Below are 26807 nucleotides of genomic sequence, written 5' to 3'. Positions count from 1 at the left end.
TGCCTGTGTATAATGCTTCAATTTTTGTATTTGAGTAATTTCAGTTTCACTTTCATTATGCTAATTTGCTATCTCGAAGAGGAGGATAGAAATCAAATCCCAAAGATTTCTATCTCAGTGCACATAACATAGAAGCTTGAATGCTGAAAGTTGTATAAATCACATATACAGATTGAACAAATGCATCAAGAGGAGCACAATCCCAGTTTTTAGCAGCTTGATTAGTGTGTCTCCTGATGAGCCACTGCTTCCACTTCGGTGTGCTGGATGAAAAGCCGTAGAGAAATTCACCGGAGATGCGCCTGAAAAGAAATATGACATTAGTGAGTGTTTAACCATAAACTCAACAAACAACTAAGTGTGTATGGGAAGGAAATTAGAAAAAAGAAAAGAGTAGTTTAATTAGACTTACAGTTGTAATTAGCCCATCCGAGTTGTTGACGGGCTAAATCATATACCACAATCTTATCCCTCAGAACAAGATCTGCAATACAAGTTACAAAACAACTACTTTAAGTATAGTAATTGTAAAATAATAATAGCATTAAATACTGTAATATTTTTCTGAAATTTTCACGGTAGTGTTAGAGGCCTAACCTCCTAACACTGTGAAGCCCTGGCTTGCTCCATGAGCTTTCTTGAAACCTAAGCACCACATGGCAGCACCAACCTGTAACCAATAGAATAGAACGAACCATTCAGTTTACACATTCCATACAATCATTAGTACGATAATATTCATTTGCTTTGAACAAATAGCTTTTTTTTTCTTTTGGTTAGTTAGGAAGCCTCACATGAGATACTGAATATAGCAGGTAGTCTTGTGGTTTCAAAGTCATTGACGCACCAGCTGCAAAGTTGAGTGTGACCGAAGGAAATGACTTTCCCAAACTGAAAGGTTAATGGAAATACATTATGTCTTGGTTTTTCTTTTAGAATGAGTGACTCTGTGTGAAAAAGAGAGAACTAACCTGGTGTAGATCATATAACATTGGGACTCTTCTGAAATGATCAGAGACACAAAATTGGAAGCCGAAGTTATCTGTACAAGCAACAAAAACAAAATCAGCTCCGAACAAAGAATAGAGATATTGCACAATCACACACTCAAGAACGGAAATGATTTAAAAGTTAAAAAAGAATAGCAATTGACAATGGCAATCAAACAAAGTAAACGAACATACTGCATGGACAAGAGGTTCATATGCCTCTTCTACAAAAAATGCCAACGTGGTTCCCGTGTCGACAAAAGTTGCACGCTCATCTGATGTTCTGAAAGTTGATGGATCAATGGGCAAAATTTGTCCATTGACTGCAATGCTTTCAAGGTTGATTGCATAATAAGACTTTCTGAAATAGTAGTCAAAACTAGTTATATTAACGCAAAAGATAAAATACTCATCAAATTTTCAATTAAACAAAAAAGTTCAAGGATATAGTGCTTACTTGGGGACAAGGGGAGTATACACAATACTCGGCTCCAAAATCTCTCCGAGTACGAGTATACCTCCACCATTTCCATCTCCCTTTAAACAGTGAGAGAAGACACTCGGAGTTATCCCTCGAGAAGATAACTGTGATATGACAGACAATGGGCCTTGGCTCAATCCCAATACCCCATTGAGTGAAACCTCAGTCCTAGCCAAAAGACTGGACACCGTGGTAGCACACCTGTTTCCAAAAATATCAAGGAAATAATGTACTCAGCATCATCATCTTTTGCCACTAGCTATGTGGCAACACTACCAGGCAAAGTACACTAAATATATATATATATATATATATATATATATATATATATATATATATATATCTCAATTTAGCATTAATTCCAACAATTAAGCTCTAATAAAGAGATGTTGAGAATTTTCAATTTGAACCAATTAATAATAAACAGATGCTTGAAATTTTACCATTTAGTTTACGCACCCAAAAATAATGGGTGTTGAAGATCCATGTGCAACTTGAGAGTGCACTGGAATCATATCAAAAGAAAACTCATTTGATACGAAATAACCGGTGGTTTCTGCTCCGCCCGTATACGGAATATTATACTCGCACTGGTTGCTATCGTCAGAGCAATGTTTGCACCTTCGGTCCGAACAAGGGAGCAGTCCCGCAGTCGAGGAATTGTCATAGTCATAGAGACTGTTGAATGTTTGATGTATTTTTCATATCTGAAACCATTACACGATGCAACATATATGGGAGAAGAAAAACGTGAAGAAGAAAGGAGGACCATGGCAGCTAAGCCAACATAATGATGACCTCCAATCCCACTAATCTTAATCTATTATCTAACTTTAGCTTTACAGTGAAGAAGGGTCGAAAGCAATGGATAAACAATAGATGATGGAGGACCGAAAGCAACAGCTAAACACCAACAGCAGCTGAGCTGTTATCCACCCTACTTTTAATAATGACACATCCAATACTCCCCCTCAAGCTGGATCCAAAAGGTTGATAGATCCAAGCTTGCCAAGAAGAAGCTGAAACTGATGAGAGGCCAATGATTTTGTGAATAGGTCCGCAAGTTGATCCGAGCTCCTTACAAAATGCGTTTGGATAACCTGAGATTGAACTTGTGTACGAACATAGTGACAATCGACTTCAATGTGCTTGGTTCTCTCATGAAAAACTGGGTTGGAAGCAATGTGCATTGCAGCCTGATTGTCACAGAAAAGGGACATGGATTGATGATTGAAAACACCTAAGTCACACAGTAAACCTTTGAGCCAGATTAGTTCACACGCAGTAGATGCCATTGCCCGATATTCTGCCTCAGCACTGGATCTTGCAACGACAGTTTGTTTTTTGCTTTTCCATGAGACAAGGTTGCCTCCCACAAACGTGCAAAATCCCGTTGTAGACTTACGATCAATGGAATTGCCAGCCCAATCTGCATCACAATAACCTGTAATCTGAGTGCTTGCATTTTTCTTCATGATTATACCACGTCCCACAGAACCTTTTAGATACCGAAGTATCCTTTTGACTAGGTTAAAGTGCTCCATCGTGGGAGAGTGCATAAATTGGCTAACAATACTGACAGCATAGGTAATGTCGGGCCTTATGATGGTCAGGTATATCAACTTACCAACCAACCGCTGATAATAACTTATGTTTGGAAGAGATTGACCCTCTAAGCTGACCTTAAGTTTAATGTCAAGAGGTGTAGGGACCGGTTTAGCATCACTCATGTTTGCTTCCTTAAGGAGATCCAGAACATATTTGCGCTGGTTAAGGAAGAAGCCCTTGTGAGATGTAGCCATTTCGATGCCAAGGAAGTATCTCAGAACACCAAGATCTTTTATTGCAAAGCGTTGCTGAAGGGAGTGCTTGAGTTCTTTGATTTCTTCAGGGTTATCTCCGGTGATGATCAAGTCATCAACATACACAAGAACAACCAATGTACCAGCGGTGCCTGAGCGTACAAATAAAGAGGAGTCCGCATTGCTTCTTCCAAAACCAACACTGATAAGGACTGAACTGAGCTTAGCATACCAGGCTCTCGGTGATTGTTTAAGACCATAAATTGATTTGTGCAGTTTACACACAACATCCTGTTTATGACTTTGAGAGTGACCCGGTGGTAATCTCATGTAGACGTCTTCTTCAAGCTCACCATGTAAGAAGGCGTTTTTTACATCCATTTGATACATAGGCGATCCTTTGTTGACAGCCACAGACAAGAGTACGCGCACTGTGTTCATCTTTGCAACGGGGGCAAAGGTTTCCTTGTAATCCACATCAAATGTTTGAGTGAAGCCACGGGCTACTAATCGTGCCTTGTGTCTTTCAATAGACCCATCCGAGTTGAATTTAATCTTGTATATCCACCTGCAGCCTACTATCTTCTTTCCTTTGGGCAGTGGCACAATGCTCCAGGTTTTATGTTGATCGAGTGCATGCAGTTCATCCTGCATTGCTTGCTGCCACACTTGGGATTGGTTAGCTTCTTGAAATGATTGAGGTTCTTCATGCGCAGATATATTACTCAAATAGGCAGTGTAATTAGGTGACAACTTTTGATAAGAACAGTAGTTGGATAAGGGGTGCTTGAGCTTGTACGTAACAAAGTCTTGCAGTCTTGCTGGTGGGTGCCTCTCACGAGTTGGATTTCGTCGAGGTATGGTAGGAAGAGACTCTTCTGAAGGTTCTTCAGGACCAATACTACGTAGAGTTTCATCTTCTACAGGCATGTTGCTGTCGTCATATGAATACGGTTGATTTGGAGCCACAAGATCCATTGTGTGAGTTTGATCACCCGCATTGTTAAGTATCTCAGTCCTTGGCAGTGGAAACATGTCCAAGATAATCTCCCCCTGACTTGTACTATCCAGAGACTTACTGTAATAAGAGTTAGTTTCATGAAATTGAACATCCTTTGAAACAATTAATCTCTTAAGTTGTGGATTATAACACTTATACCCTTTTTGTGTGGACGAGTAGCCAAGGAAAATGCATTTAGTTGCCCTAGGATCAAGTTTGTCTCGATGTAATGACTGAACATGAACAAAACAGATGCATCCAAAGACTTTAAGGTGAGACAAGTCCACCTTTCTGTTCTTGACTATCTCCATTGGGGATTTGAACCCCAAAACCCTACTAGTTAATCTGTTGATCAGGTAAGCTGCTGTCATGACGCTTTGAGACCAAAAACGTTTTGGTACATTCATTTGTAACATCAATGCCCTAGTTTTTTCAAGGAGATCTCGGTTTTTTCTCTCGGCAACACCATTTTGTTGGGGTGTGCCAACACAGCTAGTTTGATGTATGATGCCATTGTTGCTCAAATATTGAGTCATGACTTGGGACATGTATTCTGTGCCATTATCAGACCTTAGGGTTTTGATTTGAGAAGAAAAATGATTTTTGACAAGGTTGTGAAAGTCCTTAAACACTTCCATCACCTCACTTTTTGATTTTAACAAATATAACCAGGTGGCTCTTGAGTAATCATCAACAAAAGTTATGAAATATTTATAACCATCAAAAGATTCATTTGTTGGTCCCCATATATCAGAGTGTACAAGCTCAAAAAGATGAGAAACTCTAGACATCGAAGACCCTAGAGGTAGTCTTGTTGCCTTTGACAAATGACAAGTTTCACAGTGGGTTGATTCTTTGCCTAAGTCAGGAAATAAGGTGGATAAGATAGGTTGAGATGGATGAGCTAGTCGTTGGTGCCACAAGGTGGAAGCTTGAATGGAGGTATGGATGGATTTTGACTTGGCATGGAACCCACAGGAAGAGCTTTTTGATATGTAATAGAGACCATCAAGGTAAAACCCCTCACCAATCGTCCTCTTGGTTATACAATCCTGAAAAATGACAGTTTTTGGTGAAAAAATGGCCAAACAATTTAAGGAATTTGTGATTCTTCCCACTGAGAGAAGTTGAAATGGAAATGATGGGACATATAGGGCCATAGACTCTATTTGATCAGATATCAGGTGGATTTTTCCCTTTCCTACAATCCTAGCACCTTCACCATTAGCAACAGATACATGTGAAGGATTATGTAGTTTCTCAAATCTATGTAACTTTGACATTTGATTAGTCATATGGTCTGTGGCACCAGAATCTACAACCCAAAAATCATGTAACTCATTTATTTTAAGAGCAGTTTGGAAAGCAGTTACGATACCTTTCAAGTCTGTCTGAGGTACATAATCAGCATCAGCTAAAAAACCTGCAAATTTGCCCATTAATGCAGTAGTACTTCCATCTTCATGATCAACCGATCCATCCTCTTTTCCCTTCTTTTGTTGGAGATACGCTGCGAACTCATTTAAAAGGATGGCAGGATTTGCAGTGAACTGTTGATAGGTATCAACATTGTTGATAGATGAAGATGTTGCAGTGTTGGCACGAGGGTGTGCTCGACTTGTCTTTGGTGCGGATTTATCCTTCATGAAGTCAGGTTTGAGTTCTGGATGTAGGATCCAGCACTTGTCTCTCACATGCCCAATGTTGTCACAATGTAGGCACTTTAAATGAGGGTTTTTTCCTTTATATCTTTTTTCATTTGTCAGGTAAGCCCTAGCTTCTGTCACGTTGGTTTTTATACCATTGTTCATGACTTTTCTCCTTACTTCCTCACGTTGGATAGTTGCACAGATACTAGTGAAGGATGGTAGCTCCGAGTTCATGAGAATGTGACTTCTCAAATCCTCATATTCTGAGCTCAAGCTAGACAATAATTGAAAAATTTTATCTTCTTCAGTTCTTTTAAGGAGCACAGAGAGATCAGTTGTGTGAGGTCTGTACACATCTAACTCATTCCACATGCTTCTCAAAGAACCAAGATGTTGAACAAAGCTTTTACCTTCTTGCTGTATGTTGGAGATATCCTTCTTGAGTTGAAAGATGCGAGCTGCATTGTTTTGATTTCCATACATCTCCTTCACGGTGGTCCAAAGGATGAGAGACGACTCGGAATAGCTGAAGATTTCAGCAATATTCCTTTCCATAGAATTTAACAACCATGACATGACCAGTTGATCTTTACATAGCCACCCTCCATATTCTAGAGAAGAAGCATCTGGTGCACGTTGACTGCCATTGATGAAACCGAGTTTGGATCTTCCACCGAGAGCAAGACTAACAGCCCTTGCCCATGGCAAATAATTAAACTCATTCAATAATACTGAACTGAGTCGTTGGTTTGGATTGATATCCATTTCAGAAGCGCTTCCAGATGAAGAAGCAATGATACTTCCATCTGCCATTGTTTTTGAAAAGTAAACACAGCAGGTTCGATATACATAACTGGCTCAGGATGATGCCCGCTCTGATACCATGTTGAATGTTTGATGTATTTTTCATATCTGAAACCATTACATGATGCAACATATATGGGAGAAGAAAAACGTGAAGAAGAAAGGAGGACCATGGCAGCTAAGCCAACATAATGATGACCTCCAATCCCACTAATCTTAATCTATTATCTAACTTTAGCTTTACAGTGAAGAAGGGCCGAAAGCAATGGATAAACAATAGATGATGGAGGACCGAAAACAACAGCTAAACACCAACAGCAGCTGAGCTGTTATCCACCCTACTTTTAATAATGACACATCCAATAGAGACTAATGGGAGTCTGTTAAACATGTTAAAGTACACTTAGGAAAACGAAATAACAGATAGAAGATTAGTATTGAAACAAAACTCCGGTAAACATGTATATAGTCAGTCATGATCTCAATTCAAGAAATGAATTACACTTCAAAACTATTAGCTACGTTGAAGGATTTGAGAAAATGAAGAATAAAAGAGGAACAATGAAGCAAGAAAATGAAAGGCTCTGTATTCAGTAAAACGAAACCAGGAATCGTTACAAATCAAATGAGCTGCAGAGCTATTTATACAGCTATAATCTAAGCTTTACTAAGCTCGGAAGCTTTTAACTATGTAATCTCTCCTAACAAACATTTATAGCCACTCTAACAATAAGGCCATATACAACGAATCACTTATCACTATCCCCCACCCCCCAGATAAAACAAATCTCAAATGGGGAACCCCAGTTTTGAGATTAGCACAATGTCTCTCACAAACACAGGGCTATGCAATCCTTTGTTGGAATGTGACCTGTGGGCATGTACTGAACAATACTATCATCCTTCTGAACGTTGCGGCTGATCATGATGTGTGGACAGATCCATTTTTGAAGACAATGGACAGTTTGGAAGATCTCTTAATTGGTTCTGATTGTGGGAAGTGGATGTATCGAACAGCATATGAAAAACTACCTCTACTTTTAAACCCACAAAAGGTGGCTCTGCTAAACAGAGGACTATGAAGTTCCAACATCTCTGTAGACTTTTGGTGGACGTTCACCAAAACAGCTACTATATACAGGAGTTGTACACATTGAAATGGAGCCTGTTGATTTCTGGACTGAGAACTGGATGTGTTTGTGGACGGAGAAGGAAAGGGTCTCGTGGACTATCCGACAAAACTATAAGCATTAGGCATTGAAACTAGATCTTGTGGTTGAGGATAAACAGGAGCAGTAGGCATGTAGCTTGCAGGAGGTGGAATCATATTCATAGCAGAAAAGAATTCAAAGAGATCGTGTGCTCTCATTGCAAATTCGAATTGATAAGACCACTTAACCAAAATTAACATCATTGAGCAGCTTCAAGAAACTGTATTCCAGAGAAAACCAAAACCAAACAAATGAACGCTGGATTACCCTTCATGGGATTTACCTGCTCGTAACATGGGATTTAGCATTTGAGAAAATGAAAAGAATAAAAGAGGATTAGGAAGTAAGAGAATGAAAAGCTTTGTGTTCAGTAAAATGAAATCAGGAATCGTTCCAAATCAAATGAGATATTTATACAACTACAGTGTAAGCTTACTTAGCTAACAAGTCATAAGCCCTTAACCAATTTTTTGTAACCTCCTAGTAAACACTTGTAATCACTCTGATCACCTGGACCAATTACACAAGGGCATATACAACCAATCACTTAAGGACACTTGCCAATTAGTATACCAATATCTATGACAACAACCACCAAGGTTTAACCCACTAAATGGGGTCGGCTACACCAACATCTATGACAATAGACAATTAATTTTGTACCAGTCTCAAAATGTCTCTAAACTGTTTTAGCAGCGGTTTAAATTGGCAAAACGTTAAAAAATAGCATACAACGAAAGAAAAACAAAACAAAAAACTTACCCCGAGTCCAGTAAATCGAGGGCATACATTGCAGGAACTGCAGGAAACCCAAAACACCTCACTGCCGGTGTCAATCAGCACATAGAACTCTCTTGGTGGAGAGCCTATTTTCACCTTCGTCAAATAGACCCTAGATTCATAAATCATGCAAGAAAACTAGTCATTAACTTTCTATACAATTATAATTTTAATAAACCTAATTAGAGACTAAAATACAAGAGAAATATGATATAAGAACTTGCCATAGTTATGTCTCAGAAAAATTATGTATGGTACTACCTCAAATTGCTACCTTCTACAAATTTAAGCCAAAAGTTATATATGAGTAGAATATGATAAGGTAGTGCCATAAATTGCTATAATTATGTCTGTTCCTATACAACAGCTTCCAAGAAAAGAAAGAAAAAAAAAGAATAAATAAATAATGTCATGTAGTTTGAAGCAAGAAAACCCTAAAACTTGATTACCCGGCCGCTAAACCTTACCATACAAATTTTACATGTACGGATAAATAAATAATGAAAAGATTACCCGATGAGAGAGTGGAAATGCTTTGGGAAGGCGACCGACAAGTTTACAACACCACCCAAAAACTGGTGGTGCCTGACTGTGTCCTGAGCTTGGAGCTGCTCTAACTCGACACGGTGATTCATCGGAAATGCTCTATGTAGATGAAAAACATTTCCGGCGGAGACACCAAAGATAGAAATGACAACCACCAAGGCAAAAAGCAAGCAGGCTCCCATTCTGCTAAGCATATGAAAAATTAATCAATCTGAAATGTAGTTAAAGGTCTATGGATGCAGCTACTCAGTGATCATAAAGCTAGCTAATGAATTTAATATCGGGACAAAGATAGATTACGGTGGTTGTGTGCTTGTTCCTTCTTTCATATATAGGAAGGTTCTTATTTCTTCTTCCTCTGAGAGAGAGAGAGCATGAGAAAAGAAAAAGCCCCGGGAAAGTTTCTTATTTTGACTTCTCTTGTATTTTGTAGCTTTATGTTTGTGGGTGCACAAAGTGTAAAATTTTCTCCTGCGGGAAAGTGCAAGTCCTCAGCCTTGAAGAGCTTAATAAATGGATTGGATTGGGGAGCTACCTTTAAGCCCAAATTTGAGAAGGGTCACTACTTTTGGGGTCCATTATTTTCCAGAAGTGTCCATTGAAGCTTTTAAGCTTCTTTTGTTAACCCTGAACAGAAACAGGCCTCCTTCTCTCTTCCGGTAGCACTTGTGTAATAAAGGGAGAACATTCGAATGGGGGCCTGTTTGTATGTATTTGCCTCGTGTGCCGCTGTTGTGGTCCAGTACCTACTTTTTGAGCTTTTGTTTTTCTTTTCGGCTTTTAAGGATTGACGACATTTTCAGTATTCCCACTTCACTTCCCTTTCCTTCCAGTTAAAAACTGAAACCTTGCTTCTAGCATACCGTTTTACTCTTTCGCTGTTCACGTATGTATATAAACTACCAAACCGGAGGATCGCATTAGTTAATTCACATTTGATTTGTTAAGTATACGGATTATCCTTCATTAGTTTAACCACATGTTACTTGTACAGTGTTTTTCATGTTTACTCACCACCATGCGATTTTCCATCTCTTCTATTAATTTACACGACAAGTTGAAGCAGCTCAATTCTTGATAACATGAGAAAAGAAAAGCCCTGGAAAATAAGTGACTTTGTCTATGTGCTGAATTCGATCCCAGTTTCCACAACTGCTTCTCTGAGCTTTTGAGCTTCTTTAACTTCCTTCAGATGATGATAAAAAGAATGAACAGTTGGAATTATGATTGTACGATGAATATACTTTATTCATAGGTGCGGGGACAAGTAGTTCCCCATGGTAAATTAACGACAAATAGTTCTGCATGGTAAAATTACAAAAACTGAATCTGAACTGGCCTCTTTTATTGGACGAGCAATCACGTCTTCCTCACAACTCAGCTGTAAATCAATCGCAATTGTAAATCACAAAATAGAAATTTATACACTTTTTCTGAGATATAAGAGCATGGAGGGTGTGGACTCTGGAGGGGGTGAATCGTGTAGTTGACTTGCACGATGGAGAGCGTCCAAGTTTTCATACACTTGATAAAAACTGGAAATTAGGCATAAACAATCGAGAGAAATGGAAAAGCAATGAGGGAGAAGGGAAGCAATGGGAGAAGTTTTCACGTTTTTACGTTTTTCCTTTTCTTCTCCTCTTTGGTAATACTATTTTTCATATTTAAATGGGTTTATTTTTATCATAAATGGTAATTCACCCACACCATCATGATGCGACAGTGACACATAAGTAGTTTTTTTTTTTTTTTTTTTATCACAAAGGGTCTTCAAAATTTATTCACACTATATCTGAAATTGAAAATTTAATCAATCTAGTCCTAGTAATAGGTGTCTCAAATCAATATGTTTCTTCTATCAAAATTTAAAAAAAATGGAGTTTTAACAAAAAGCCCACGGTACTGTTTACTTTAACGAAAAACCATATTTTTACATTAAAAAGTCAAACATGGTACTATTCACTTTACCCTTTATTTTATCTTTATCGTTAAAACTCAAAGTTTTCAAGCCATTTTCATTAGTTTTCCTTTTAAAATAGTTATATGTGTTGATGTGACATATAATGGGTCTCGCAAGTCTTATTAACTTAAAAATAAATTAAAAATAAGTTAAAATTTTAATTTCCGTTTTCAATATTCATAAATATAAAAAAATCTTTAAAACAGAAACAAAATATTCACCCAAAGTAAGCAGAAAGAAAGTCACACCTTTCTGACCAAAAAAGAAAAAGAAAAAGAAAGTCCCACCTCGCTCAGCAAAAGTCCCAGGGACTCAGCTGTGTCCGTGATCATCGGACTGACAAAGTGACACCAATCTTCGTATCTATTGACGAGTAAGAACCTATTTCGTCACTAAGGTTTTTTGCATTTGCTTCGAAAAGCCTTAATCATAATCATTGCTGCTGAAAATTCCTCCTAACCCTGACATAACATACTGCCTAAAATCATTTTTTTACGAGTAAGATATAAATGCAGCAGTAAGGGAGGGACAGTTGGAGATATTGGAGGTGCTTACCAAAGGCGGTGCATCTCAGCCGGCATGCGAGGAGGCTCTGTTGGAGGCAAGCTACTTGGGCAGGGCTAGTTCCGCAGAGATGCTCATGGGGTCCGACATGATCCCCGCCCTCGGGTGGCTGTGCATGCTCGTCTTTCTGCTTGCTGCAGAGGCTTCGTTGATGTAGTTGACACACTCATCAAGGTAACAGTCTTTTAACATCATACATTAATCAAAATTCCTTTATGGTTTTAAATTTTAGCAAGCGCTTATGCTGAAAGCGCTTTTCTAAACCAGGACTTGTGCTGAGCCTACAATTGCCTTAAAGTATGCTTCAACATAAATAAGTGTGATCCACAATCAAGGTTGCCATCACCGAAATGTGTATGTGTTGTAATTGCTTGAACATTTAACCTTTGTTCCATGACAGTGATGCTATTTCTTGTTGGCAGTGTGGGGTGGATGCTGATGCAACTGACAGGGCGCTGCTTCAATCGTCTAAGCCATTCCTACACACTAATGTTTACTGTAATGTGCTTATTTCTGCCATTATTAGCCAGCAAATTTCTGTTGCCAGACTCCTCTTGCAGGTGTATCCCTAACTCATCGGCTAGTATGCATACCTTTATAGTTATACACTTCCTATCTAACGTTACGTACCTTTTGGAACGAAATAACAGGCTGGAGCCAGAACAGATACAAAAGTGAGCCTTGGAGGCTGGTCCTGGGATGTAAATACAGGAGAAGAGTTTCGGGTGGGTGCAGGACTAGCCGAGGCTTACAGCGTGACCTGGTGTGCTGTGGAGTATTTTGAAGCCACCAGTGTTATCTTGCGCATGCTCTTGCAACACCACTCTCCTAACATTCCTCACTTTGGGAGGACTCTCATTCACCAAGCCATCTTATGTAACAATGAAAGAGCGGTAGAGGTTCTGTTAAATTGCGGTGCAGATGTAGTAGTTCCAATTAAGACAACAAATTCAGAAACTGACTGCCCGTTCACATGGTGTCACGACTTGGATTAAATAAGATTCTTCAATGATTGAGTGGTGCCGGGTGCAATATCAACTCTCAGACAAAATCTGGACAAAACTGCACAAATGATCTGTGCTGGTCTGCTAGATATAAACACCAGGAATGCCTTAAAAATCTGGCTTCAGACAGTGCTGATTTTGGCCTGGTGAATTCTGCTGGCCAGAGTGCAAGAGTAATAGCAGGGTCAGCAAGGGGTGCTCTTGGCTTCCGACAAGCAGTTGTAGACGTGATTCGATCTGGTGAAATTGTTCAATCAAGCAATACATCAGTATTTTCTCCTCTAATGCTTGTGACTCAAGCAAATGGTATTGAGGCTTTGAAAAAACTGATTGAGGGGGCAGACATTGATCACAATGAGCAAGATGAAAAGGGATACTCTGCTGCCATGATAGCTGCAGAGGGCGGTTACCTGGAAACTTTCAAATTACTTATCGACGCTGGGGCTGACATAAACCTGCAGAATAAACGTGGTCAGACGGTAATGGACCTATTCGATACAAATCAAAACTGTGAAGAATTTGAAAGTTGTTGCTTAAGAATGCTGCACCTCAAAAGGTACTCGATAGTCCTGTTGAGTTTTATGGGACTCTACATCAGGCAGCACAACACGGCCCCACAGATTTTGTTCATACATTGATAAGCAGGGGCTCTGATGTGCTTCTGATGCTATCCGTTGATGTTAGCAGCAAGAGGAGGCCACTGTGCGAGCCCTTGATTTCTTTAGGAGCAAAATGCGACATTGCAAATGCTAGACACGAGACAGCACTCTTGCTTGCAAGGAAAAGTAGGATACACAAGAAATCGTAAGGAAAAGTAGGATAAACAAGCAACCGTTTAATAAGCAAAAATGCTACTCTTATCACGTATTTATACCGTTTGAGTTCAAATTTTTTGTACCCAAATAGATGTGGCCTCTTTATGGCTTTAATAGTTTTGTGACATCTGTCCACCATTTTAACAGTGTTAAATTGTTGTTAACTTGTTATCTCCTTCACTTTGTATAAAAAAAAACTCCAAGCGTCCAAAACGTGAGTGCTCCTCGAGCATCTCTCTCTCCTTGCATAAGGAACACCAACAACAACGATGGCGGATGCGAACCAAAAATCAAAGATCTTTACCACATAGGGCTCCACAAAATCAACTCCAAGAAGAACATCAGCCAATTTTCCTTCAAAAATTCACAAACCAACAATCCAAACAAACATCAGCAACATTTTTCAGATGATCAAAAAACACAAAACAAAGAAAAAATGATTGATTAAACAATTAATTGAAAATCCAAACGGGAGCTTTCTCGATCGAATTGCATAATTCACAGCACCTCATCCTGGGTTTCGGGCAACGGAGGGGGGGTTGAGCCTTCACTTTGCGGTTACCTGGCTGTTGAACCACCTCCAAGTGGCCTCTCCGTGGTTTACAAGAGTGCGAATGAAACAGATAGAATAAATTTACAAATTTGCAGAGGGTAATGATTCCGAACCCAATCATTCAATCAAAAGTTAAACAAATTTACAAGATTGGAAAAAAAAATCGATGAATTTGATTCAGCGAGTGCACCGTTTTCGAACCTGAACTTCTTGAATCAGGCATCGCGGCGGTGACCCACCGGAAAATGATGAAGGGATTGCTGCAAATCCTGGAAGAAATCGCTTGCAGTTGCAGACATTCGAGCGTTCAAAGAAGAAGTCATGGAGAACGCGAAGAATAAAAGGGAGGTGAAGGCTTCGAACTCGTGCTCGCGTTCGCCATCGGTTTCATCGAAATTTGGGAGAGGATTTAGTAGAACAGTCCTTTTTTAGTGCAGAGGATGTTGCAGAGTTATCTGTTCGCCGGAATTTGGAGGTGGTGGGATGGGAGTGTGGCTTTCCTTTTCTGGGTTTGAATCGCGGCAGTTTGGAGATGGAGATGGCAGCGTCGAGGTTGGTAACAGAGAGACGAGTTGACAATATTATATGTTGAGTTGGGTGAGCGGACGGTGTCACAATATTACAGAGGCCACATTTTTTTTAGGAATGAGGATCTCTTCAGATTCTCTTCGTAAAGATTTTGAGTATTTTTTAATCGTATTTGTTCATCATATATCGTGTAATTAGTTTTTATCAAATATTATTTTTATTTAATTTTAAATAAAATAATTTAAAATAATTTATAATCACACAATGTATAATAATCAAACACGATTAAAGAATTCCAAAATTCTCACAAAGAGAATTGAAAGAGGATTTTATTGGCTTTTTTAAGTGTAGAAAATTTGATAGAGAGAAACGCACAATAAGACCGTTTAAGTATGAGTGGATTATGATATATGATGATTTTTTTTTATACAACGATATTTTATATTCAACGAAAAAGAGGTAATCTACCGTAACACAAATATTAAAAACAAAAATACACAGATCCAAAATATTAAAACAAAAAATACACAAATCCAAAATATTAAAATTACAAACCATAAATATAACAAGCCTTACATGGAGAGATCCAAAATATTAAAATTACACACTTCACCAAATATAAAAACGTAGCTAGTAGGAAAAGACGACTATTGTTCTAATACATTCAAAACAAGAGGAATGGACCGGGAATTTTACTGATAACTATCTCTCTCTCCATCTTTGTACTCTGAAAATAACATTGGAAGAGAAAATAATTAATATATATATATATATAAAAGATATACTCATACAAAAAACAAAAGAAAGAAGTAACGTAACAAACATTTGTTTAGTTGTAGCTTGTCTAATTTTTTGTTGCCAATTGTAACATTTATAATTTTCAGTGTATTTTATATGGGAGTTTTAACGAAAACCCTACGGTACTATTCACTTTAACGAAAAACCACATTTTTACACTAAAATGTCAAACCTTGTACTATTCATTTTACCCTTTATTTTGTCTTTATTATTAAAACTCAAAATTTTCAAGCCATTTTAATTAGTTTTCCTATTTTATATCTGAGCAACATCAACAATTCGGATATTATATATATGCAACACTTGTGGTGCATAGGTATCATTTGAGAGCTTTTTTTTTTTTTTTTTTTTTTTTAAATGTGTGTATGCGTATAATATATGTATCAATCATTTCCAGGCCAGAAATATACCCTTAAAAAGATAAACATGAATTAATTAAATTGTTTTTTTTTTTATTTTGACAGAAAAAGAAGATTTTTTTTTTTTTTATAAAATAATTATAAGAAGAAGGCATAAATCACTTAGGTTTTAAATTAACCCTTGGGTTAAAACATAAAATTAGGTTTTAAACTAACCCAATCTTTTTTCAATAGTTGGGTCTAAAATAAGTTTTCGGTTAAAACATAAAATTTGGGTAATTTAAAATTTTTAAATACAATAAATCTAACGGTTGAGATTGAATATGATCAAATCTAACGGTAAAAAAAGAAATATCCAACGGCCAAAAATTAAATCCAACGACTAAAACAATTGAAAAAAAAATATTTAAATCAAAATTAGCACAGAAACTCTATAATACATGTTTAATAGGGTCCATTTAGTGAATTTTTAGCTTTTCTTGGAACCTAAATATTTGAATATTGAAATGTTTATAAAAATAAATACGATAATATACATAAAATATTTTTTGAAAAAATTACCAAAAAAAATTAACTTGAATTTATTCTTTAATAATTTGGGTTAAAATTTTAACTCAGAACAACTAGAGCACAAAAACTGTTTCTGAGTTAAAATTTTTAAGTTTTAACCAAAAGTTGAAATGGTCTGAGAATGATTCTTTCAGAAAAAGGTTAATATGTCCCACATATATTAATCAAGAAATGGTAATTTCGAACAAAAAAATATAAGAAAAAAAATACCAAAAAAGTATGAACAGACTTTAAATACCTAAATTTTAGTAGTTTCCTGTGATATAATTCCAAAACAGAATGCAGATGTCAGCTATGACATGTATCGCCTGGTCCCAGTTGTCAGACATGACATGGATAACCCGATTCCAGTTTTCAGATATGACATGGATCGCCCGGTCCCGAACATTTTGAAATTTTAGGTTAAGCAACAATAGGACTGCTAGAAAAGGATTGAAGGAATAAAGCATTGGATTATAAAATTGGGGTGGAAGGATGCCACGTAGCGCGAGCCAGTAGGTAACCCACACTAAGCCAAGCCCTACCCAGATAACGAAGCGGTATAGAAGTTGGGCGGAGAGGACAAAAAGTCCAAACCAAACAAGAGACAGCGCTGCTGTGGCCACGACAGAGAAAATGTAGAAAGGGGGAAGGCATGGGCAGTTATTCAGTTTGCAGTCGCAACTAGCCGCATCGGCGGAGGGAGGTTTGACAAAGTAGCTCGGATCCACCCCGAGGGGGAATATAATGGTAGCTAAGGCCAAGAGGATGGTCAAAGTCAGGTGTGTTTGCGGATTTGGAGGAGTGTTTTGATTTTCATCGTCCGCCATAGTGGTGGTCGAAAGAGGCACCTGGGAGCAGAAGGGGAGAAATTAGAAATGAGAATCGAGGTAGCGACGGTGGTGAGGCTGTGTTTAGTGGTGTTGGGAAGTGGGAGCGATGGTAATTTTATGCTCCTTTTTTTTCTTTCTGTTCGACCACCATAGTGGAGGGTCCTACTTTTTTATCAAGTTTGTCCAGGTAGTCCTACTCCTCTTTTATCAAGTTGTATCAAGTTTGTCCAGGTTTGTCCAGGTAGTCCTACTCCTCTTTTATCAAGTTGTATCAAGTTTGTCCAGGTGGAGGGTCAGCTTTATAGTCCTCTTTTGTTATGTGATTTGTCCGACAAAATCGGCCAACTAAAAATAGGATTTAGATCCTCTCCTGAGCCCAGGGGAGGATCCTTCTGACCAAATGATTTGGACTGTTTGATGAAAATTCAACAGTTATAATTATTATAACTTTAAAAAGACTCTCTGTTTGTAGCCGTTGAATTTCCATCCAACGGATTTGATCATAAGAATCCTCTTCTTGGGGTCAGGTGAGGATCCAACTGCCAAAAAATATAACAAAGTTAGCAAGTACTGGAGCGTTGATTTACAAGAAAGTCTCCGGTCCACGTAGCCTGGAGCGTTGATTTACAAGAAAATCTCCGGTCCACGTAGCTAGGATGAGCAAAGACGAATCTCTCGTCCACGTGGTAAGGGATATATGTATACTCACAACAAGTCTCAACAATGTGTATACCAGTCTTCCAAGCCCGCCCACTTTACCCATTCCTTCTCTTGCAAAACAGAGATGAATATCACATCAGGCAAGTTTAAGAATTAATCTACTTTTATCATGTCAAGTATTGAGGTTTATAATAAAATTGATCCTTTTTGTCATTAATATGCGAACTTAATAATACAGCATGTCATTGAATCTAAAGTATACAAAAAATAATATGCATCACATGTACTATATGAATTAATAAGTTACTTCAAAATTCAATTTTATATTGTCCACGAAGCATCAATAAAATGAGAAGTGATAGCCATAAACCCTCTCTTTTGATTACTTGAAGAGAATCGACTGTTTTGTCGTAGATGAGAGAGAGGGTAGCAAGGAGAGAGATGAGCAACGGGAGTTTGAGATTTGTCGAATAATTTTAAGGTTTTTTTAGTTTTTTTCTTCTTATTTTATATATATTAGAATAAACGGTTAAACGAGTACCTATTTATAACTGCAAGTAACACCCATAACTATTAATTTAAAATTCACGGTTAAACGGTTATACCCATAACCATTTATATATTTAAATAGTTACCCTTAACTGTAACCGTTAATTTTAAGTGGCCAGGTAACCGCAATTATCCATACCCATGAGAATTTTGCCCATCCCTACACGTGGCAAATATAATGGGTCAAAGTTATACCATGTTACCACTTACGGAAAACTTGACGGAAAGCCTAATAGAAGTACTAAAGTGTTAGAAAAATTAAAATTTAGGTATGAAATAGAGATAAAAAACTAAAATAGAAATGTGCGAATATCACGATACTTGAAGGTAATAAAATAAAAATTGTTAAAAAAATAAATTTCAAATTTATACTGGCTGCATCATGTCTAGGTAGAAGCAGAATGTCTCCCACACTAATCCAACATTCGATACTCAATAAACTTTTGTATGACTTTAACCATAACAAAAAAAAAAAAAAATATATCACTCTTCTATGAGTAGAAAAGCTAAAATGCTAATTTCGATCGAATACTCACCCAATCTTGCATTAACAACCCCAACCAAAAGGAATGAAAGCTCACCGAGAGCTGCATACAAAGAAAGCAGAACGATAGTCACATCTCACTTATCAAAAGTCCCAGGGTCCCAGCTGCGTCCATGAAGAAATTTTTCAGTGTGACTGGTATATGAGATCGTAAACCACGTGACACTATATAAATAATAAGATATATATGTTAAAATGTTAATAACTTAAAAAATAAGATTTTCATTACTTATATAAAAATACATAGTATTGTATTCATGTTTCGGTCATAATAAAAAATTTCTCGTGTTCGTGCGTCATCGGACTGACAAAGTGACACCAATCTTTGTACCTCTTGACAAATAAGAAGTAAGAACTCATCACTTTCAGTAGTTCCCACAATTACGATGCTCAACTTATCATCCATCTTCTTCAATTTCTCCGCCAGTAGATAAGAAATTGCACAAAATAAAAACAAGATGCTATTTCTTTGAAAGTTGCAGCAGGCATTGACTTTGAGACTAGGACTGCAAAAAATGAAGGTGGTTCCACGAGAAGCTGAGAAACTGAACGTAAATAATGCTGGGTTTTTTGGCACAGACGCGTCTTGCTCGCGGATTGAGGCTCAATCACCCTGAAGCTGCAGCTCTCATAGCCACACAGGTGTGTTCTTTGCTCCAAAACTTGACCTTTATCAAATTTACAAACTTGGAGCGGATTTCGGTAATGGGTTTTGTAAAGGAAACGTTTTTGTTTGATGTGTTTGTGTTTGTAGATTTTGGAGTTCGTTCTAAATGGCGATAAATCTGTCGCGGAATTGATGGACATTGGGAGGCAACTGTTGGTAGGTAATGGTGTGAACTGTTGGTAGGTAATGGTGTGAACTGTGAAATTTTATCATTTGCCCTGTTTTTGTAGATGGAATGTTAATTCTGGATTCTGATTGTTGAATAGCATCTGGGTTGCCTTCCTTTTTACCCAATCAACCAATTTTGTATCCCTAATTTCGCCTGGTTGCTCAAGATTGATCAGCACAGTACTTTTTCAAACAGGAAACAAGTTCTTCCCGGTGTTCAATATCTTTTGGATATGGTGCAGGTATTATGCTCATTGAGGTTGTTTGCATTTGCTTCGAAAAGCCTTAAAACATAACGATTGCTGCTGAAAACTTCTCATAACCCTGACAAAACATGCTGCCTAAAATCATTTTTCTCGAGTAAGATATAAATGCAGGTTGAAGGGACTTTTCCTGATGGGAACAAGTTAATCACCATTCACCATTCACCATTCACCATCCAATTTCTAGGGATAACGGAAATTTGGAACTAGCTTTGAAGGATTCTTTTCTTCCTGGTAAGGGCTTTCGGATATTCGAAGTTTCGGATGACTTCTTTTGGGACCTATTATGGGCACTGATGGAATAAGATTTTCTGCAGTACTTATTGCAGTACCTCACTAGACAAGTTTCCTGAAATGGAAGATGGTACTATTGTGCTTAATCATGGAAGGAATGTTGGCGTGAGTCAACCTTGGGTTTAAGGAATATAGATATATTTGGGTATGAAATCATGTAATCGATGTCCTCTTATATTTGGAATTCTTATTTCCTATTTCATAGGAGCTTGTAGCAGTATATATAATCCTCTACATGAGAAGAATAAAGTAATACACTTTAAGGTCTGTGTTTGTTAAGCGGAATGGAAATGTCGCGGCTCACGTTGTTGTCTCATATGTTGCTTCACATGGAGGTGCTTTTCGTTGAAATGCTCCTGGTCCAGAGTTTTTATTTAATATTCTTGCGAAATATGTAAACGTATCTATTAGAATATAATAAAGTTCACCTTTTGACAAAAAAAAAAAAAAAAAAAAGTTTATGTAATATTCTTGCAAAAGATGTAAACGTATCGATTAGAATCTAATAAAGTTCATCTTTGGAGGAAAGGAAAAAAAAAAAAAAAAAAAAAAAAAACCTATAGTTACAATTCTAATTTGGCATCAGAGCATGTTTTACCTTTCTTCCCAACTCAAAAGCCTAGAGTCGATTGAACCAAGGGAGGCATCAGATGTATCCAGTTTTTCTGGAAATTCTGAAACAAGACAAACCAACGAGAGAGAGAAAAAAAAAAAAAAAAGGTAAATCTCAATTTACTACCCTCAAGTTTTGTGGTTTTCAACATTTGCTACATGAAATTTTTTTCGTCTTAAAGTCATAACTAAAGTATTAATTTTGGAACAGTCTTGTACATCCGTTAGTCTGACTGTTAAGTCTTCCGTTAACTGATGATGTGGCGCCCCATGTGGACAATGACTGGGTGCCACATGTCATTAAGGGTCCAATTGGAAATTAAAAAAAAAATTAATAAATTAAAACAACATTAAATAAATAAAAAAGAAAAAGGTAGGGATAATTGCTTCTTCTCCCCTGTCCCATCTCTTCTGCAATTAGTTATTCTACGGATTTGGTTGGGATCTAGGCTAGTGGGTCTGGCTCTCTCTGCTGGTATCTTTCTTTCTCTTCTCTCCCTCAAATCTCATATCCCCAGCAACCCTTGCCTTCGCGACCTCGTAACCCTCAGCAGAGGTTTCCGAATCTCATAACCGTCACCCTTCGTCTCACTGCCACTGGCAATGGGTGGGTGGAGATCGATTCGGCCCTCGCGACCTCGTAACCCTCACCAGGACCGGCACATGTGGCTTTAATGATGGCTTGCTCGGCGTGTTCGAGGAGCCAACGAACTGTTTGTCCGTTGGACTTATGGCCGAGTTCTCGCATCAGCTGGAAAATGCTAGCAACGCAGGTAATGGGTATTCAGATCCGTCGTCGCGGCCCTCAACTTTCGTATGGCGGTCTTTGGTAGAGGATTGTCGTGTCGGGGCAGAGACGGATACCTGTACGGACATGGGCATTTGCATCATGACCAGGAACATTCTGATGGGCTGAGCCTGTGGCTGTTGTTGTGGGTCGGAGTCATAGGCTCCTCCTTCAGTGAATAGAACTCCATCGTTTCCTCAGAGTTGTGTTGCATCGAAAAGACATCGTCTCCGTTGGTATGGTCGTTGTTTCCTGGGTCTCCGGTGCTGGTACTGAGATCAGAGGCACCTTTGTCGTCGTCCTGATCCTCCTAATACGACGTCATTCTTGCAAACTAAAACAGAAGAAACGGAAAACATTTGTATTGAAGGAAACTTTGAGAGAGAATTAGAATGTTTGGTTGCCAAGAAATTGCGGGAAAATGATAAGGGTTTTGATCAGTTTCTTTTTGTAAGTTTTTTAATTTTTTTAGTTTTTTTTTAATTTCCACGTAGATCCCTTAATGACATGTGGCGCCCTGTCGTTGTCCACATAGGTGTCATGTCATCAGTTAGCGGAAGACTTAATGTGACATCCCACATCGCCCAGGGGAGTGATCCTTATATGTATATTTCCATCTCTACCTAGCACGAGGCCTTTTGGGAGCTCACTGACTTCAAGTTCCGTACGAACTCTGAAGTTAAGCGAGAAGGGGGCTAGAGCAATCTCATGATGGGTGACCCACTGGGAAGTTGCTCATGAGTTCCCAAAACAAAACCGTGAGGGAATGGTAGGCCCAAAGCGGACAATATCATGCTACGGTGGTGGAGTGGGCCCGGGAAGTGATACGCCCCAGGCCGGGATGTGACAATTTGGTATCAGAGCCTAACCTTGGCCGCTTGTGTGCCGACGAGGACGTCGGGCCCTTAAGGGGGGTGGATTGTGACATCCCACATCGCCAAGGGGAGTGATCCTTATATGTATATTCTCATCTCTACCTAGCACGAGGCCTTTTGATAGGTGACCCACTGGGAAGTTCTCGTGTGAGTTCCCAGAAACAAAACCGTGAAGGTGTGGTCAGGGCCCAAAGCGGACAATATCGTGTTACAGTGGTGGAGCGAGCCCGGGAAGTGATCCGCTTAGGGCCAGGATGTGACACTTAACAACTAGATTAACGAATGTACAAGACTGTTCCAAAATTAACACTTTAGGTATGACTTTGAGACGAAAAAAACTTTATGTACCAAATATTGAAAACCATAAAATTTAAGAGTAGTAAACTAATACTTATCCAAAAAAAAAAAAAAAAAAAAAAAAAAGAAGAATTAAAAAACAACAACGTAAACCCAGAAACAAAAACCCAACCCGCGTTCTTCAAAAAAAAAATCCAAAAAAAAAAAAGGCCCCAACCCGCTGCAATGGCCGATGAAAAGCAAACTCGTGTTGGTGCCTGGAACGGCTGCAGCTGCAGCGATTGGATCAGGACGAAAAAGCTGCTGTTGCAGCAGCCCAAGTTGAGCCCAAAATCATGCGGCACCCCTTGGTAATACTATTTTTCATATTTAAATGGGTTTATTTTTATCATAAATGGTAATTCACCCACTCCGTCGTGATGTAACAGTGACACATAAGTTTTTTTTTTTTTTTTTTTTTAATTTTAGTCACAATGGATCTTCAAAATTCATTCATCCTATATCTGAAATCGAAAATTTAATCAATCTAATTCTAAGAATAGGTGTCTCAAATCAATGTTTTTCTTCTATCACAATTCTGTAAAAATTACATTATGTGATGTGGGTCTTACAAGTCTAATTAACTTAAAAATAAATTAAAATTTTAATTTCTGTTTTCGGTATTCATAAAAATAAACTCTTAAAAACGAAAAAACAAAATATTCAGCCAAAGAAAGTCGCACCTTTCTGACCAAAAAAGAAAAAGAAAACGAAAGTCACACCTCACTTGGCAAAAGCCCCCGGGACCCAGCTGTGTCCGTGCATCATCGGACTGACGAAGTGACACCGATCTTCATATCTCTTGACAAGTATGAACCTATTTCATCATTTTCAGTAGTTCCCACAATTCCGATGCTCAACTCATTATCCACCTTCTTCTGTTTCGCCGCCAAAAGATAAGAAATTGCACAAAACAAAAACAAACAAAATACTATTTCTTTGAAAGTTGCAGGCATTGACTTGAGAGTAAGGACTGCAAAAAATGAAGGTGGTTCTACGAGAAGCCGAGAAACTGAACCTAAACAATGCTGGGTTCTTAGCACAGAAGCGTCTTGCGCGCAGGTTGAGGCTCAATCACCCTAAAGCTGCAGCTCTCATAGCCACGCACGCGTGTTTTTTGCTCCAAAACTTGATCTTTTGTTCAAATTTACAAACTTTGATCGGATTTCGGTAATGGATTTTGTTAAGGAAACGTTTTTGTTTAATGTGTTTAGGTTTGTAGATTTTGGAGTTCGTTCGAAATGGTGATAAATCTGTGGTGGAATTGACGGACATTGGGAGACAGCTGCTGGGAAGGTAATGGTGTGAACTGTGAAATATTCTCAATTTGCCCTCTTTTTATATATGGGATGTTAATTCTGGATTCTGACTGTTGAATAGCATCTGGGTTGCCTTCCTTTTTGCCCGATCAACCAATTTGTCTTCCTAATATCGTACCTCGGAATCATGCGTTCAATATCTTTTGGATATGGTGCAGGTATGATGCTCATTAAGGTTTTTTGAATTTGCTTCGAAAAGCCTTAATCATAGATTCATAATCACTGCTGCTGAAAATTCCTCGTAACCCTGACATAACATGCTGCCTAAAATCATTTTTTATGAGTAAGATATAAATGCAGCTGCAAGGGAGGGACAGTAGGAGATATTGGAGGTGCTTACCAAAGGCGGTGCATCTCAGCCGGCATGCGAGGAGGCTCTGTTGGAGGAAAGCTACTTGGGCAGGGCTAGGTCCGCAGAGATGCTCATGGGGTCCAACGTGATCCCCGCCTTGAGGCGGCTGTGCATGCTCTTGTTTCTGCTTGCTGCAGAGGCTTCGTTGATGTAGTTGACACACTCATCAAGGTAACAGTCTTAAGATCATACATTAATCAAAATTCCTTTATGGTTTTACATTTTAGCAAGCGCTTATGCTGAAAGCACTTTTCTAACCTAGGAGGACTTGTGCTGAGCCTACAATTGCGTTAAAGTATGCTTCAACGTAAATAAGTGTGATGTACAATTAAGGTAGCCATCACCGAAATGTGTATGTGTTGTAATTGCTTGAACATTTAGCTTTTGTTCCATGACAGTGATGCTATTTCTTGGTGGCAGTGTGGGGTGGATGCTGATGCAACTGACAGGGCGCTGCTTCAATCGTCCAAGCCATTCCTACATACTAATGTTTACTGTAATGTGCTTATTTCCGCCATTGTTAGCCAGCAAATTTCTGTTGCCAGACTCCTCTTGCAGGTGTATCCCTAACTCATCGGCTAGTATGCATACCTTTATAGTTATACACTGGTCCTGGGATGTAAATACAGGAGAAGAGTTTCGGGTGGGTGCAGGACTAGCCGTCGCTTACAGTGTGACCTGGTGTGCTGTGGAGTATTTTGAAGCCACCAGTGTTATCTTGCACATGCTCTGGCAACACCACTCTCCTAACATTCCTGACTTTGGAAGGACTCTCATTCACCAAGCCATCTTATGTAACAATGAAAGAGCGGTAGAGGTTCTGTTAAACTGCAGTGCAGATGTAGAAGTTCCAATTAAGACAACAAATTCAGAAACTGACTGCCACGTTCACATGGTGTCACGACTTGGATTAAATAAGATTCTTCAACGAATGATTGGTGCCTGGTGCAATATCAACTATCAACTCTCAGACAGATTCTGGAGAAACTGCACTAATGATCTGTGCTAGATATAAACCCCAGGAATGCCTTAAAAGCCTGGCTTCAGGCGCTGCTGATTTTGGCCTGGTCAATTCTGCTGGTCAGAGTGCAAGTGTAATAGCTGAGTCAGCAAGGTGGGCTCTTGGCTTCCAGCAAGCAGTTGTAGAGGTGATTCACTCTGGTGAAATTGCTCAATCAAGTGATGCATCAATATTTTCTCCTCTAATGTTTGTGACTCAAGCAAACAATGTTGAGGCTTTGAAGAAACTGATTGAGGGGGCAGACGTTGATCTCAATGAGCAAGATGAAAAGGGATGCTCAGCTGCCATGATAGCTGCAGCTATCAAATTGCTTATCTACGCTGGGGCTGACATAAACCTGCAAACGTGGTCAGACAGTAATGGAACTATTCGATACAAATCACAACGGTGAAGAATTTGAAAAGTTGTAGCTTAAGAATGCTGCACCTCAAAAGGTACTTTAAGGTCCTGTTGAGTTTTATAGGACTTAACATCAGGCAGTACAACACAATGTCACAGATTTCGTTCATACATTGATAGGCAGGGGTTCTGATGTGAATGCTTCTGATGCCGATGGATACACTCCGTTGATGTTAGCAGCAAGAGAAGGCCACGCTACGCTGTGCGAGCTTTTGACTTCTTTAGGGGAAAAATGCGACATTGTGCAGGACACGAGACAGCACTCTTGCTTGCAAGGAAAAGTGGGATTAAAAATGATGCAGAGAATTTGATATTGGAAGAGCTTGCAAAAAGGTGAAGTCAGGTAAAGAAGCACATAAAAATGCGGTAGAGGATCTCCACATCAAAAAAATGCTGAAAATGGTGGAGGCTGCCAGGATTTTGCAGTGGGGGAAGTCGAGCAAGAGAAATGTGATTTGTAGGAGGGCGGAAGTCGGGGCTAGTGACTCGTTCAGATGGAATCGCCGGAGGAAATTCGACACGGACGAGCCCGGGCTGTTCCATGCGGTAACTACAAAGCAGAAGGAGCTGCATTTTGTGTGTGAAGTTGGGATTGAAATAGCTGAGCTGTGGGTGAGAGGGATCAAGCTTTTATCATATTTTAGCGTTATTTTAGAAAAAAACCAGGGTTTAATAAAGAGTAAAGATCCAAAAACCAAAGATCTTCACCACTATTGCAAGTACCAGTAGGTTATTA

The 26807-nt window shown here is 38.7% G+C and overlaps 1 protein-coding gene and 2 pseudogenes across 1 annotated transcript; 2 read left to right on the top strand and 1 right to left on the bottom strand.

Moving 5' to 3' along the window:
- Positions 1-12488, bottom strand: LOC137730569 (aspartic proteinase 36-like). Its single transcript, XM_088687621.1, has 12 exons — positions 11778-12488; positions 10277-10448; positions 9230-9445; positions 8688-8828; positions 1930-2148; positions 1447-1671; positions 1185-1350; positions 972-1042; positions 795-891; positions 598-670; positions 413-484; positions 1-302 (listed from the first exon to the last, which is right to left on the bottom strand). Exons 3-12 carry the CDS (start codon positions 9442-9444, stop codon positions 160-162), a joined length of 1422 nt encoding a protein of 473 aa, XP_088543747.1. The 5' UTR covers position 9445; positions 10277-10448; positions 11778-12488; the 3' UTR covers positions 1-159.
- On the top strand, positions 11326-26709 carry LOC137732587 (uncharacterized; annotated as a pseudogene).
- Positions 19537-26800, top strand: LOC137732586 (uncharacterized; annotated as a pseudogene).
- The last annotated feature ends 7 nt before the right edge of the window (positions 26801-26807 follow it).

Source organism: Pyrus communis, chromosome 16, assembly GCF_041283825.1.
Source record: "Pyrus communis isolate YQ-2024b chromosome 16, ASM4128382v1, whole genome shotgun sequence".
NCBI classification, from domain to species: Eukaryota; Viridiplantae; Streptophyta; class Magnoliopsida; order Rosales; family Rosaceae; genus Pyrus; species Pyrus communis.
This window is presented reverse-complemented; position numbering and strand designations above follow the sequence as displayed.

What these genes read in the sequence shown, in the direction of transcription:
- LOC137730569 (XM_088687621.1), bottom strand. Translation starts at nt 9,444, where the DNA reads ATGGGAGCCTGCTTGCTTTTTGCCTTGGTGGTTGTCATTTCTATCTTT. An exon ending in TGTTATATGATCTACACCAG is followed by an intron (nt 892 to 971) that starts GTTAGTTCTCTC and finishes TTAACCTTTCAG; the next exon opens with TTTGGGAAAGTCATTTCCTT. An exon ending in GGGCTTCACAGTGTTAGGAG is followed by an intron (nt 485 to 597) that starts GTTAGGCCTCTA and finishes CTTGTATTGCAG; the next exon opens with ATCTTGTTCTGAGGGATAAG.